Below are 15,845 nucleotides of genomic sequence, written 5' to 3'. Positions count from 1 at the left end.
TAGTCTTAAGGAGTGACTTCATGAAGATGTCTACCACTTGTTGATCGGTTCGCACGTATTCCAACCGAACGTGCTTCTGAGCAACATGATCTTGGATGAAGTGATGACGGATGTCAATATGCTTCGTTCTTGAGTGCAACACCGGATTACATGTGATCGCGATAGCGCTGGTGTTGTCACAAAATATATGAGACTCGTTTGCCTGAATGCCAAAATCCCTCAACTATTGTTGAATCCACATCAATTGAGCACAGCAGCTTCCTACAGCAAGATATTCTACATCTACTATAGACATGGTAATAGACGCCTGCTTCTTGCTAAACCAAGAGATCAGACGATCACCAAGGAACTGACACATTCCACTAGTACTCTTCCGATCAATCTTGCAAGCTGCATAGTGTACACTAGAGTAACTAATTAAGTTGAAACTGGAATCTATCGGATACTACAGTCCAACACATTGAGTTCTCTTAAGATATTTCAAAATACATTTAGTAGTTATGTAGTGAGATTGTTTAGGATTAGCCTAAAATCTTCCACACACGCCGACACCAAACAAGATGTTTGGTCGGCTTGTTGTTAGATATAACAAGGAGTCAATTATTCCTCTGTAAGCTATGATGTAGACATTCTGACCACCTTCATCTTTGTCCAGCTTGCTCGAAGAGTTCATAGGAGTTGAGGCAGTTGAGCAGTTCTCCAAACCGAATTTCTTTAGTAATTCCTTGGTATACTTTGCTTGATTTATGAAGATTCCAGTTTCAAGATGCCGAACTTGAAGACCAAGGAAGAATGTCAACTCACTCATCATGCTCATTTTAAACTTGTTCTGCATCAGTTTAGAAAACTTTTCACATAATCTGGGGTTAGTTGACCCAAATATGATGTCATCCACATAAATTTGTACAAGCATATATGTGAATCTTTAACAAATCTGAAAAGTGTTTTATCTACTGTGCTAATAAGAATTTAGTCAATGTATAAAAGGGAAAAGATTTTATTTATTCTTAAACTAAAAAAATCAATCTAATTAACATAAAAATCAATCTTTTTAATGAGGGAAAAGACTAAGTTGAAAAGCAATAGACATAATCTTATACCCCAAAAAGAATGTATTTAATAAAAACTTAATTAACCAAACCAAATTAAACAAATTTAATAAAAGATTTTTGAAAAATTCGTTAATGTTAATATAAAAAACATTTTTTTTTTATATATAAACCATATTATTTTGTTTCATCCTATATCTAAGTTGATTTAATTAATTAAAACTCTTTTAATTAATTAATAATTCATTTAATTAAGAAGCTTTGATAAACAAAATAAACAAAATCTTGTTATTACTTAAGGTTATATTACATGATGAAACACCTTAAATATATCAAGTGTATGATAAAATCCTTGTGCATATATAACTTAGGTTAATTATCACATTAACTTTATTAAAATTTGAAATCAACTATTCTTGAAAATTCAATTATTTCAAAAATATTTGTTTATAAACTATAAAAATTTGGGAGGGGGAGGGGGAAAATGAGTGTCTACAATAAGTAACTAAAACCTAACCATGTGGCAATGGAACAATGCATTGTAGATATATAAGCATGCGAAACATGTTATCTCAATGTAAAAATTGAGAGATGATGCACTCCATTTATGGGAAGCCTATTATAGTTTGATGGAGCTTTGACAAACTACCATAGGTATAAATGATGACATATCAAAGAAACTCAAGTATGTAAAGATGTTAAGGATGAATATGTGATTCAAGATGGTCACGCTTATTCATCAACCTCCAATCGAGGACATGATCTCTTGATTATTACTCACAACTTAAGATATCAAGAGCTCGACTAAAGATAGAATACAAAGACGAGAATGAACATCGCTCAGCAATGTCTTATACACTACTATGCTCAACAAACTTGAAGTGGCCTTGTTAAATCCTTTAGAAGAACATTTAATTCCATTCGAACAAAATGGTAACAAGAACAACCTACCGTATAATTGGAGCAATGATTATAGAATAAATAAGAATGCGAGAAATACTGACTTGGTATCAAAATTGAGAGATGATGCACTCCATCAATGAGAGGCTTATTATAGTTTTGACGTGGCCTTAATAATTCATTTACATGACATCTCAGAGCGGCTCAAGTAAGTGATGATGTCCGATATAAATCTAAAGTCGACAATAATTGTGTTTTTTTATTGGTCTTCAACTAAGACATGATCTCTCAATCATAAAAATAACTCTAGGTCCCAAGACCACAACTACATCTTAGACTCCATAAAGATTCTTGTAGAAAAGAATTCCAATGTCTACTTAAGTAGTGATTTAAACATTCTAAGTAAATCAAAGAAGACGATGAAGTGCCTTCCAGAAAACCTAAGTATAAAATTAAGACATGACCTCTTGATCATAAGCAATAGCTCCAAGTCCCAAGAACGCAACTAAAGGTTAGGCTCAAGAATGATGATCATGGAAGAAAAATCTTAATGTCTACTTGATCTAGTGAATCAAACACTTAAGGTAATCACAGAAGACAGTGAAGGATCTCCCAAATAACCTGAGGACAAGATGTCTTCTCATTCTTTATTGATGGTACACTTGTAGGTCTAAAAATGACATGAATGAAAAATCTGGAAATTATCGATCATTCGTAGGATTGCATTTTCATATGCATGCATTAACATCATTTGTATTAAAAATATTTGAATCAACAAACAAACGTAAAATAAAATGAAATGATGATAACAATATCAACAAAAATAAAATCACAGTTTTATACACTAAGGCACTTAAAAATAAAAAGAATGAAAAAATAACAACAAAAAAATAAAAGGGAATGAAACTCTAGTTCTCATACTAATGGATCTTCTAATAAAATAAAAAATCTTAATTCATACACTAGCAAATCTTCAAAAGGAAAAATGGAAAAAATGAAAACACAAACAAAATAAAAAAATATTATCATGACCACGAACTACGTCAATGACCTGATTTTTTGCAAAAAAGATACGTAGTTAGCTTAGGCCCGATCATGATCCTCGTTTCTCTTTAAAAAAACAAATAATATGACCTTCCTGGTTAAAAAAATAAATCTCTATGTCAAGACTAGGGGCATTCTTCAAAAAATACTAATAAAATGTCTAACCATAAACTGATAGGATCGGCTTTATCAATAGAGACGGGGGTCTGGCTATTGATGAAGTCTTATGAAAAACGGTTTGAAAGAAATCTTGTTAGGGATTTAATTCACTTTCTATTCTACGTAAACCCTTGTAAATACTTGAACAAAATCAAGGCGGAATTGTTTACTTGAGTTTGAAGCTCAAGATGAAGAATGAAAAGATGACAGAAATGAAAGAACACAACAGTTTGTTTATGGATGTTCGGAGAAACTTTCCTACGTCACCCCTTCTTCCAACCATCGAAAGGATTCGCTATAATATGATTCGAATCAAATATTGTTTGCACACACTTAGCTCACTATTAAATAGAACACACTCTGTTCAATTTACAAGATGAAGAATATCACTCAGCTAACAATGTTTTTGATTCTAGCTCTCTCTTGATTCACACACAGTACAATCAGGAAAGCAGCTTCACAGTATGAATGTTCAAAGGCTTGATTTCTCTCTCTGTAATTCAAGCAAGCAAGATAATCGAAAGATTGTAGAGTTGCTGACTAATTGTCTGTTGTCCATGAGATTTGATAAATACTGGGTAGAGACTAACGGTCGAATCTTTAGAATGATACGTGGCACTCTTCCATTGGAAAGCCTCCATTGTACACAGCAGGTTCTGAGCACAACGATCGTGGTCGTACGTCAACTGGTAGTGCGCCGAATATTCCATCAGAGATGTACCTGTAAAACAAGTAATATGAGGGAAATTCTCTTACGTGACATTCGTTGGTTGGTTGTATATAGCTATCGTACTAATATTCACTAGAAAGTGGAGCAGGAGTAGAGTACAGCTATAGCACGTGGGTAGGCGGGTGCTAGCTTCAAGCATACTGCTTAAGCTTAGCATTAGACGTATTTCAGTTAGACGACCTCGTCTAATGAAATCAAACATCCTCGTCTAAGATCAGAATCCATTAGACCACCTGGTCTAATGGGATTAGACTTATGTCTAATTACAATAACTTCAGACTAATCTGAAGGAGTTAGACCACACGTCTAACTACCACCAATTAGACTTCACGTCTAATCATTCACAAACCATTAGACTGCCCGTTTAACTCCATTGAGTTAGACTGCACGTCTAATTCCGGTTCTACTTCAGACTTGTCTGAAGGAGTTAGACTACACGTCTAACTTTCACAATCTATTAGAATGCACGCCTAACTCCACGAGTTAGACTGCACGTCTAATTACGGTTCAACTTCAGACTTGTCTGAAGGAGTTAGACTACACGACTAACTTTCACAATCTATTAGACTGCACGTCTAACTCCACGAGTTAGACTGCACGTCTAATTCCGGTTCAACTTCATACTTGTCTGAAGGAGTTAGACTACACGTCTAACTTTCACAATCTATTAGACTGCACGTCTAACTCCACGAGTTAGACTGGACGTCTAATTACGGTTCAACTTAAGACTTGTCTGAAGGAGTTAGACTACACGTCTAATTTCACAATCAAATAGACTGCACGTCTAACTCTGTTGAGTTAGACTACACTTCTAATTTCAAATATATTAGACTTCACGTCTAACTCCGCTGAGTTAGACTGCACGTCTAATTCCGTATACATTACACTGCACGTCTAACGTCACTAAGTTAGACTGCACATCTAACTCCACTGAGTTAGACTGCACGTCTAATTCCGTATATATTAGACTGCACGTCTAACTCCACTGAGTTAGACTGCACGTCTAATTCCGTATACATTAGACTGTACGTCTAACTCCACTGAGTTGGACTGCACGTCTAATTCTGTGCGTCTAATGCCAAATCGGTCTAATGAGCCTCATTAGAGCCAAGTCTCATGAAATATGATTTCGACACACCTGCATCAAAGCACATAAATCATTTCATCATCAAAATCCCAATGGTTAAATTATTTCAACAAGTCAAAATAATTTGACCCAACAATTTCCCCCTTTTTGATGAAGAAATTGAAAACCTGCATATATATAGCAAAATACGCAATCATCATATAAATAAACAAACCCCTGTTTACATGCAAATATAGCATTCAAAAATCAACTTCAGAAATGCCCATATATGAGTGTTTTCAGAAGAGACACAAAACATTGTTCAAAATAACCGGAATAAGTTCACAACAAAAACATCATCAAAAGATCCAAAAAAAATTAATCTTAAATGAAAATGATTTCTATTATAATCTTTTTCTTCTCCTTCTTCCTAATCTTTTCACTAGAAATGATGATCTTCAACCTAGGAGGTCTCTAAGACTGCGGTTAGAGGAGGGTTGGAGACATCTCTCTTCCTTTTCTTGGTCTTTAGCTTCTTCACCCTAAGAACGTATTTGACAACCTTCTGATTGTTCATAACTTTGGAAGGAAGGTGAAAGCTTTTACCGGGTTGATCTAGAAGAAAACAGAGGAAGGAATTGAAAGGACCATCTAAACCAAAGATTGTATTCCGGGCAACAACCATTCTGACCAGATTTCCGAATAGGAAGCTAGTCTAGTTGATCGGAACACCCCTTGTGATAGCCACCATTATCTCGAATACTTTGGAACAAAAGTGGTATGAAGATTATTTGGCTAGAAGAGATTTAAAGACGATTTCGCTTAGAAGAGCAAATTCATCTTTCAGAAGAATTTTCTTCCCATAGATGTCCATTTGAGGAGAATCAGAGAAGACTTTCATCATAGTAAACATGATTTCAGGAGGAGAACGAGGAAACTCATGAATACCTTCAGTGGGAAGTTGAAAGAACATACCGAATGATTCTTCGGAGATGCAAATCATTTGGCCCATGACAATCCCAATAACGATTTTGTCCTGATAGAACCCCGCAGTTTCGAAGAATTCACGGACCAACTGTTCGTGATAGAGATGATGAGGGGTGAGGAACTTTCTCAGCCCGGAGGCTTTTAGAGATTCAAACATTTTGTGCATTCCTGGAGATTTTACCGTGGATACGGATTTGAAATCCACTTGAATCGATTTTGGACGGAAGAGAGACATTTCGACTTGATGAACAATATCTTAGTCAATTCGAATTCTAGAGAGAGAGAGATGGATTTGGAAGAACTCTTATCTTTAGAGTAAATAAATCAATAACTATCAAGGTCTAATCATGTAGAAAATATCTAATGATTACTCCTACCTTCAAGAACTCAAAGGTTTGTTCCCAATAAACGCATCATTTAATATTAACATGAAACCGAACAGTTAATACTAAATGTACAAGCAAAAGTTGTCAGAAATATTAGTCATTCCTTATATATTGAGAGACACGTGTCTTCAATTCTTTTGAGGAATGACTAATTTGATTTTCGGCGGGAAAATGAATCTTGAGAAGAAACATAAGCAAAGGACAGCTGTCCAAATAGCCAGAAGATGAAGGGTCTAAATACACTAGTAGTTAGACGTTTATTCTCCTTTTCACATTTTCAACTTCCTTTTGAAAATCAGTCTATTAGACGTATGTGTCTAATTATGCAAAAACACCATGTGAGACACGCGTGTCTAGTTAGACGTGAGCATCCTCTTGCTCATGACGTAAAAACGTCTAACATCTATTAGACGTATCCGTCTAACCATGCAGGTTAATATAACCAAGAAAAAGATTCCTAAGGAAGATTAAACTGCTAGAGTAGACGTACGTCTAAGTAGCTGTGTTTCTCAACCCCTGAATCCTTAGGACGAATTAAGACCTCTGTCTTTTATGTCAGTTCAATTACGTTTTGAACAATACGTTCTCCCTTAATTTGTGCACGTAATCACATCAATCAAGATCAACAAGACCTAACATGTTTCTAAAGTGAGAAAACTTAGCTTCCGGTAGGGGTTATGTGAAAATGTCTGCAGTTTGTTGATCTGTAGAGACATGTTCAAGACGAATCTGCTTCTGATTGACGTGTTCTCGGATGAAGTGATGCCTGATTTCAATATGCTTTGTCCGAGAATACAGAACTGGATTGTAGGTGATTGTCATAGCACTCGTGTTGTCGCAGAAAATTGGAGATTCATCAACCTCAATCCCATAGTCTCTGAGTTGTTGTTGAATCCACAGAACTTGCGAGCAACAACTCCCAACAGCAAGATACTCTGCTTCAGCTGTAGACGTGGCGACTGACGTCTGCTTCTTTCTGAACCATGAGATTAGACGATCTCTAAGGAACTGGCAAGTTCCACTTGTGCTTTTTCTATCAATTTTGCATCCTGCATAATCTGCATTTGAGAAACTAGTTAAATTGAAACTGGAATCCTTCGGATACCACAGCCCCACATTTTGAGTTCCCTTTAAGTATTTAAGAATACGTTTAACAGCGGTAAAATGAGAGAGTTTAGGATCAGCCTGAAATCTGCCACAAATACCAACATCAAATTGAATGTCTGGCCTACTAGCAGTTACATATAGCAAGGATCCGATGAGTCCTCTATATACTGTTACATCGATACTTTGGCCACCTTCATCTTTATCCAGTTTACTAGAAGAGCTCATTGGAGTAGCTGGTGCGGAACAGTTCTTCAAACCAAACATCTTTAGCAGTTCTTTGGTGTATTTGGCCTAATTGATAAGGGTTCCATTTTCTAACTGACGGACTTGAAGCCCAAGGAAGAATGTCAATTCTCCCATCATGCTCATTTCAAATTTGTCCTGCATCAGCTTAGCAAACTTCTCACACAATTTGGGGTTAGTTGAACCAAAAATAATGTCATCAACATATATTTGAACAAGTAGGATGTGAGAATCTTTAGTGAATCTAAACAAGGTTTTATCCACAGTTCCAACAACAAAATCATGATCAAACAAGAATTCAGTTAATGTGTCGTACCAAGCTCTAGGAGCTTGTTTCAGACCATACAATGTTTTATCAAGCTTATAAACATGATTAGGTAACACATGATCAACGAATCCGGGGGTTGCTCAACATATACTTCTTCACTTAATTTTCTATTTAGAAATGCACTTTTCACATCCATTGAAAAACCTTAAAGTTCTTAAATGATGCATATGCTAGGAAGATTCTGATTGCTTCTAGTCTTGCAACAGGTGCAAAAGACTCATCAAAGTCAATACCTTCCTCTTGTCTGTATCCTTGAGCAACTAAACGAGCTTTGTTTCTAATGACCAAACCATCTTCACTAAGATTGTTTCTAAAGACCCATCTTGTTCCTATAACAGACTTATCAGTTGGTCTAGGAGTAAGATACCACACTTTATTTTTCACAAATTGGTTTAACTCCTCCTGCATAGCATTGATCCAATCTAGATCAACTATAGCTTCACCAATTTTCTTGGGTTCAATTTGAGAAATAATGCGGAGTTGGCCATTTCATCCATCAGTTGACGTCTTGTCCTTCGAGGAGAGAAATGATTTCCGATGATCAGTTTTGGTGGATGATTCTTGTTCCATCTGAAGTTGGATCCAAGGGGATTGGTCATCTGAACTGGTGACTCCGCGACGTCTAAACTCTCAACTTCTTGTTGAACAAGAGTTTGTACGTCTGGTTGAACTTCAAGCGGATCAGCCATTGGCTCAGACAGGGCAATCCGCTTGTCTAGAGTTTCTTCTTCTTCACTTACAGACTCAAGACTAGTCGCTTTTAGTCTGTCAGCAAGATCAATGGATTCAATGGATTTTATCTCAACAGGCTCATCAAAAACTACATGGAGGGATTCCTCAACAGTCTGCATTCTTTTGTTGTACACTCTGTAAGCCTTGCTTACTGATGAGTATCCAAACATGAATCCCTCATCTGCTTTAGCATCAAAAGCGGTTAGATAAACCTTTCCATTGTTATGGATAAAACATTTACACCCAAATATCTTAAAATAAGAAACTGTGGGAATTCTCCCATAATACAGCAGCTCATATGGAGTTTTATCAAAACATTTGTTAATTATTGACCAGTTTTGTGTATAGCAGGCAGTACTAATGGCTTCTGCCTAGAACCTTTTAGGTACATCTGATTCAGCAAGCATAGATCTCGCTGCTTCCTTCAGTGTTCTCACTCTTCTCTCAGCAATGTCGTTTTGATGTGGAGTTCTGGCACTAAACAACTCGTGCCTAATTCCAGTCTCTTCGAGATAAGATGATAGATATTTGTTAGTGAATTCAGTTCTTGATCACTTCTAATGCACGTGATATTCAAATATTTCTGATTCTGAATTCCTTTAAATATCCTAATCAAAATTTCAGCAGTTTTATCTTTTAATGGTAAAAATGTAACCCATATAAAACGAGAAAAATCATCAATAACAATTAAGGCAAATATCATTCTTCTTATACTCTTTACAGGAATTGGACCAAAAAGATCCATATGTAAAAGTTCTAGGATACGGCTGGATTGTGATTTCCCTTTGCTTTTGAACGATGATCTGCCCTGTTTGCCTAACTGGCAAGCAGTGCATATTTTATCCTTTGAAAATCGAAGTTTAGGCAAACCAATAACTAAATTGTTTGAACAAATGTTGTTGATGGTTTTAAAATTCAAATGGTTCAAACGTTTATGCCATAACCATTTCTGGTCATTCTTGGCAATCATGCACATAGGATCAAAAGACTCTTTTTGCCAATTCATTTTATATGAGTTTCCTACTCTACTTCCAGTCAATAAAAGTTTTTCATCTTGGTCTTTAACTAGACATGCATGAGTTTGAAAATCTACTGACAAACCATTATCACATAATTGACTAATGCTGATTAAGTTATAGCACAAATTGTCAACAAGCAGCACGTCATCAATAGTTAGGTTACCATGGATAATCTTACCCTTACCGGTCTTACCTTTCTTGTTGTCACCAAATGTGATCTTAGGTCCAGAGCAATCTGATATATCAGTGAGAAGCCGTCTGTTTCCTGTCATATGCCTGGAACATCCGCTATCAAGATACCATACAGATTCCTCCAGTCCTTCGTTTATTTGTACCTACATAAATAAATATTTACAATCTTTTGGTACCCACCTTCAACTGGGTCCTCATTCAATTAGTCCCTTAGGAATCCATATTTGAGTTATTCTGATGGATTTCCTATTTTGTGCCGTGATTAATGCGTATGATTTTGACTTAGCAGACAACTTTCTGCTAGCCACTGATCCTTTAGGTTTTTAAGAAGACTTTCTTTTAAAACTCCTTAACTTAGAGTCAGGTTTTAGATTGCTAGACTTGTTAGCTGCTTCTAGTTTATTCTTAAGCCAACTAACAGTCGGTGGAACATAAACTATTTCATTTTTGAATGCAACTTCTTCATGAATAGGATCAGATTCAATGCCAGTCATACTTCCTTTGACAAAACTTATAGGCTTAAGTTTGTCAGATGAGTTGGACTTTTTGCATGACAGGTTATGGTCATTGCTATCAAATCCCAAACCGGATCTAGATCCAGCAGGTTTCAGCATGCTGATCTGATATTTGTGATATTTGACAGCATCTCCAGACCTTGTCCATGCACTGACTACATAGTTTAATCTCTTATTTTCAGATAAGAGAGTCTGAATTTGTTCCTTGAGCATCTCATTCTCAGATGAGATCTCTGTTAAGTTTTCATAAAAAACGTTTGATTCAGATTCTTTGTTGGAGGAAAAAAAAGTTTATTCATATTTGACTTTCATTTCATAAAAAGAGTCAGTTAACTTCTTGTACTTAACAACTATTTCATTAAGTGCATCAGTTAACTCCTCGTTTGTAAATTCTGGTGTAGAGATATCATTTACCTTAGATTGGTCATCTGCCATCAGACAAGTTACAGCCTCGTTTTCTTTTTCTGCAGGAGACTCCTCTGTATCACTGTCAGCCCATCTGGATTTGTTCTCACAACATATGAATGCTTTCTGATTCTTCTTAGCTTGAGTATTTGTACCGTAGATCTGATTGAGCTTGTCCCATATCTCTTGAGCAGAGGAACAAAACTTGATTTCATAGAACACGTTCATGTTGATTAACTGGTACAGAATATTCCTTGCAACATTGTCTAGGTTGTTAGTCATCTTGTCTTCTGTAGTCCACTCACTTCTTGGTTTCGAAATCTTTATGGGGCCGTCAGTAATGACGCTCCACATATCACAGTCAAGAGCATCCAAGTGAGCTTCCATCCTCATCATTCAATACTCGCAGTTGTCCATTGACAAAATAGGAATTTCATTGATGATAGACATGCTTCAGATTCTTGCTGCTTGAGAATAGAAACATGGCTCTAATACCAATTGATAGGATCGACTTTATCGATAGAGACGGGGTCTGGCTAAGGATGAAGGCTTATGAAAAACAGTTTAAAATAAATCCTGTTAGAGATTTAATTCGCTTTCTATTCTACGCAAACACTTGTAAACACTTGAAACGGATTCAAGGCGGAATTGTTTACTTGGGTTTGAAGCACAAGATGAAATATGAAAAGATGACAAAAATAAAGAACACAGTAGTTTGTTTATGGATGTTCAGAGAAACTCTCCTACGTCACCCCTTCTTCCAACCACCAGAAGGATTCACTATAATATGATTCGAATCAAAATATAGTTTACACACACACTTAGCTCACTATTGAACATAACACTTTCTGTTCAATTACAAGATGAAGAATATCACTCAGCTAAAGGTGTTTTGATTCTAGCTATCACTTGATTCACACACAGTACAATCAGAAAGCAGCTTCACAGTATGAATTCAGTAAGCAAGATGATTGAGTAGTTTCTCTCTCTGCAAAATCAGATTGCTTGTTCATTGTATTCGCTTAAGTTTGTAAGGCTTATTGTCCGTTGTCCTTGAGATTTGTTAAATACTGAGCAGGAGCTATCAGTCGAATCTTTAGAATGATACGTGGCACTCTTCCATTGGAAAGCCTCCATTGTACACAGCAGGTTCTGAGCACAAGGATCGTGGCCGTACATCACTGGTAGTGCGCCGAATATTCCATCAGGGATGAACCTGCAAAACAAGTAATGTGAGAAAAATTCTCTTACGTGGCATTCCTTGGTTGGTTGCATATAGCTGTTGTACTAATCTTCACTAGAAAGTAGAGCAGAAGTAGGGTACAGCTATAGCACGCGGGTAGGTGAAATGATAGTTTCAAGCATACTGCTTAAACTGAACATTAGACGTATTTCACTTAGACGGATTTGTAGAATTAGTCTAATGAAATCAAATATCTCCTTATAATAGTAACGTCTATTAGACCGCCTGGTCTAATAGAATTAGACTCACATCTAATTACAATAACCATTAGACTGCACGTCTAACTCCATTGAGTTAGACTGCACGTCTAATTCCGGTTCTACCTCAGACTTGTCTGAAGGAGTTAGACTCACGTCTAACTTTCACTAATTAGACTTCACGTCTAATTACAATAACCATTAGACTACACGTCTAACTCCACTGAGTTAGACTGCACGTCTAATTCCGGTTCTACCTCAGACTTGTCTAAAGGAGTTAGACTCACGTCTAACTTTCACTAATTAGACTTCACGTCTAATTACAATAACCATTAGACTGCACGTCTAACTCCACTAAGTTAGACTGCACGTCTAATTCTGGTTCTACCTCAGACTTGTCTGAAGGAGTTAGACTCACGTCTAACTTTCACTAATTAGACTTCACGTCTAATTACAATAACCATTAGACTGCACGTCTAACTCCATTGAGTTAGACTGCACGTCTAATTCCGGTTCTACCTTAGACTTGTCTGAAGGAGTTAGACTCATGTCTAACTTTCATTAATTAGACTTCACGTCTAACTACGATGAGTTAGACTATACATCTAATTGCAAATATCTATTAGACCATCCGTCTAATTACAAGTTTATTAGACTACACGTCTAACTCCGATGAGTTAGACTGTACATCTAATTTCGAATATATTAGACTTACGTCTAATTCTATGCATTCATTAGACTACACGTATAACTCCGATGAGTTAGACTGTACGTCTAATTCTATGCATTCATTAGACTACACGTCTAACTTCGATGAGTTAGACTGTACGTCTAATTTTATGCATTCATTAGACTACACGTCTAACTCCGATGAGTTAGACTGTACGTCTAATTCTATGCATTCATTAGACTACACGTCTAACTCCGATGAGTTAGACCGTACGTCTAATTCTATGCATCTAATGCCAAAATCGGTCTAATGTCTCTCATTAGAGCCAAGTCTTTTAAAATATTGTTTCAATACACCTGCATCAAAACTCATAAGTCATTTTATCATCAAAATCTCAATGGTTAAATTATTTCAACACACAGTCAAAATAATTTGACCCAACAAATGTTGTTGATAGTCTTGAAATTTAAATGGTTCAAACTTTTATGTCATAACCATTTCTGGTCATTCTTGGCAATCATGCACATAGGATTAGAAGAATCTTTTTGCCAATTCATTTTGTATGAGTTTCCTACTCTTCTGCTAGTCAATAAAGTGTTTCCATCTTGGTCTTTAACTAGACATGCATGAGTTTGAAAATCTACTGACAAACCATTATCACATAATTGACTAATACTGATCAAATTATAACACAGATTATCAACAAGCATCACGTCATTAATAGCTAGGTTACCATGGATAATCTTACCCTTACCCATGGTCTTACCCTTCTTGTTGTCACCAAAAGTGATCTTAGGTCCAGAGTAATCTGATATATCAGTCAGAAGCCGTCTGTTTCCTGTCATATGCTTGGAACATCCGCTATCAAGATACCATACAGATTCCTCCAGCCCTTCGTTTATTTGTACCTACATAAATAGATATTTACAATCTTTTGGTACCCACTTTCAATTGGGTCCTCGGTCAATCAGTCCCTTAGGAATCCATATTTGAGTTATTCTGATGGATTTCTCATTTTTTGTTGTGATTAATGCATATAATTTTGACTTAGCAGATGACTTCCTGCTAGCCACTGATCCCTTAGTTTTTGAAGAATACTTTCTTTTAAAACTCCTTGACTTAGAGTCAGGTTTTAGATTGCCAGACTTGCTAGTTGCTTCTAGTTTATTCTTATGCCAGCTAACAGTCGGCGGAACATAAATTATTTCATTTTTGAAAGCTACTTCTTCATGAATAGGATCAGATTCAATGTCAGTCATACTCCCTTGACAAAGCTTATAGGCTCAAACTTTTCAGTTGCTGAGTTGTACTTTTTGCATGACAGGTTAGGGTCATTGATGTCAAATCCCAATCTGGATCTAGATCTAGCAGGTTTCAACATACTGATCTAATGTCTGACATCATCTCCTGACCTTGTCCATGCACTGACTATATAGTTTAATCTATTGTTTTCAGATGAAAGAGTTTGGATCTGTTCTCTGAGCATCTCATTCTCAGATGAGATCTCTGCTATGTTTTCATCAAAAATGTTTGATTCAAATTCTTTGTTGGAAGAAAGAACAATTGATTCATATTTAACTTTCATTTCATAAAAAGAGTCAGTTAACTTCTTGTACTCAATGGCCATTTCATTGAGTGCATTAGTTAACTCCTCGTTTGTAAATTCTGGTGCAGAGATATCATTTACCTTGGATTGGTCATCTGCCATCAAACATGTAACAGCTTCATTCTCTTTTTCAGCAGGAGACTCCTCTGAATCGCTATCGTCCCATTTGGATTTGTTTTAACTGCACATGAACGCTTTCTGGTCCTTCTTTTCTTGAATACTTCTACCGTAGATCTGATTAAGCTTGTCCCATATCTCTTTAATAGAGGAACAGGACTTGATTTCATAGAACACGTTCATGTTGATCGACTGATACTGAATGTTCCTAGCATAATTATCAAGGTTGTTGGTCATATTATCTTCAGTAGTCCACTCACTCCTTGGCTTCGTAATCTTTATGGGGCCATCAGTAATGACGCTCCACATATCACAATCAAGAGAAGCCAAGTGAGCTTGCATTCTCATCATCCAATATTCGCAGTTGTCCCTTGACAGAATAGGGATCTCATTGATGATAGACATGTTACAGGATCTTGATGCTTGAGAATAGAAATAGGGCTCTGATACCAATTGATAGGATCGTCTTTATCAATAGAGACAGGGTCTGGCTATTGATGAAGGCTTACGAAAAACGGTTTGAAAGAAATCTTGTTAGGGATTTAATTCACTTTCTATTCTATGCAAACCCTTGTAAACACTTGAAACAGAATCAAGGCGGAATTGTTTACTTGGGTTTGAAGCTCGAGATGAAGAATGAAAAGATGACAGAAATGAAAGAACACAGCAATTTGTTTATGGATGTTTGGAGAAACTCTCCTACGTCACCCCTTCTTCTAACTACCAGAAGGATTCACTAAAATATGATTCGAATCAAATACAATTTGCACACACTTAGCTCACTATTGAACAGAACACACTCTGTTCAATTTACAAGATAAAGAATATCACTCATCTAACGGTGTTTTTGATTCTAGCTTTCTCTTGATTCACACACAATACAATCAGGAAAACAACTTCACAGTATGAATGTTCAAAGCTTGATTTCTCTCTCTGTAATTTAAGCAAGCAAGATAATCGAAAGATTGTAGAGTTGTTGACTGATTGTCCGTTGTCCTTGAGATTTGATAAATACTGGGAAGAGACTAACGGTCGAATCTTTATAATGATACGTGGCACTTTTCCATTGGAAAGCCTCCATCGTACACATCAGGTTTTGAGCACAAGGATCGTGGTTGTACGCCAACTAGTAATGCGCCGAATATTCCAT

General features: G+C 36.3%; 1 protein-coding gene across 1 annotated transcript; it reads right to left on the bottom strand.

Annotated features, from left to right (window-relative positions):
* Positions 1–223: 223 nt before the first annotated feature.
* Positions 224–817, bottom strand: LOC124939191 (uncharacterized mitochondrial protein AtMg00810-like). Its single transcript, XM_047479694.1, has 2 exons — positions 545–817; positions 224–445 (listed from the first exon to the last, which is right to left on the bottom strand). The coding sequence occupies exons 1-2, from the start codon at positions 815–817 to the stop codon at positions 224–226; spliced, it is 495 nt and encodes a 164-aa protein (XP_047335650.1).
* Positions 818–15,845: the final 15,028 nt, after the last annotated feature.

The sequence above is a fragment of the Impatiens glandulifera genome, chromosome 5 (genome assembly GCF_907164915.1).
Source record: "Impatiens glandulifera chromosome 5, dImpGla2.1, whole genome shotgun sequence".
Lineage (NCBI taxonomy): Eukaryota > Viridiplantae > Streptophyta > Magnoliopsida > Ericales > Balsaminaceae > Impatiens > Impatiens glandulifera.
The sequence above is the reverse complement of the archived record's forward strand: the minus strand, read 5'-3'. Positions and strand labels throughout refer to the sequence as shown.

What these genes read in the sequence shown, in the direction of transcription:
- LOC124939191 (XM_047479694.1), bottom strand. Translation starts at nt 817, where the DNA reads ATGAGCATGATGAGTGAGTTGACATTCTTCCTTGGTCTTCAAGTTCGG. An exon ending in ACATCTTGTTTGGTGTCGGC is followed by an intron (nt 446 to 544) that starts GTGTGTGGAAGA and finishes GTTGGACTGTAG; the next exon opens with TATCCGATAGATTCCAGTTT.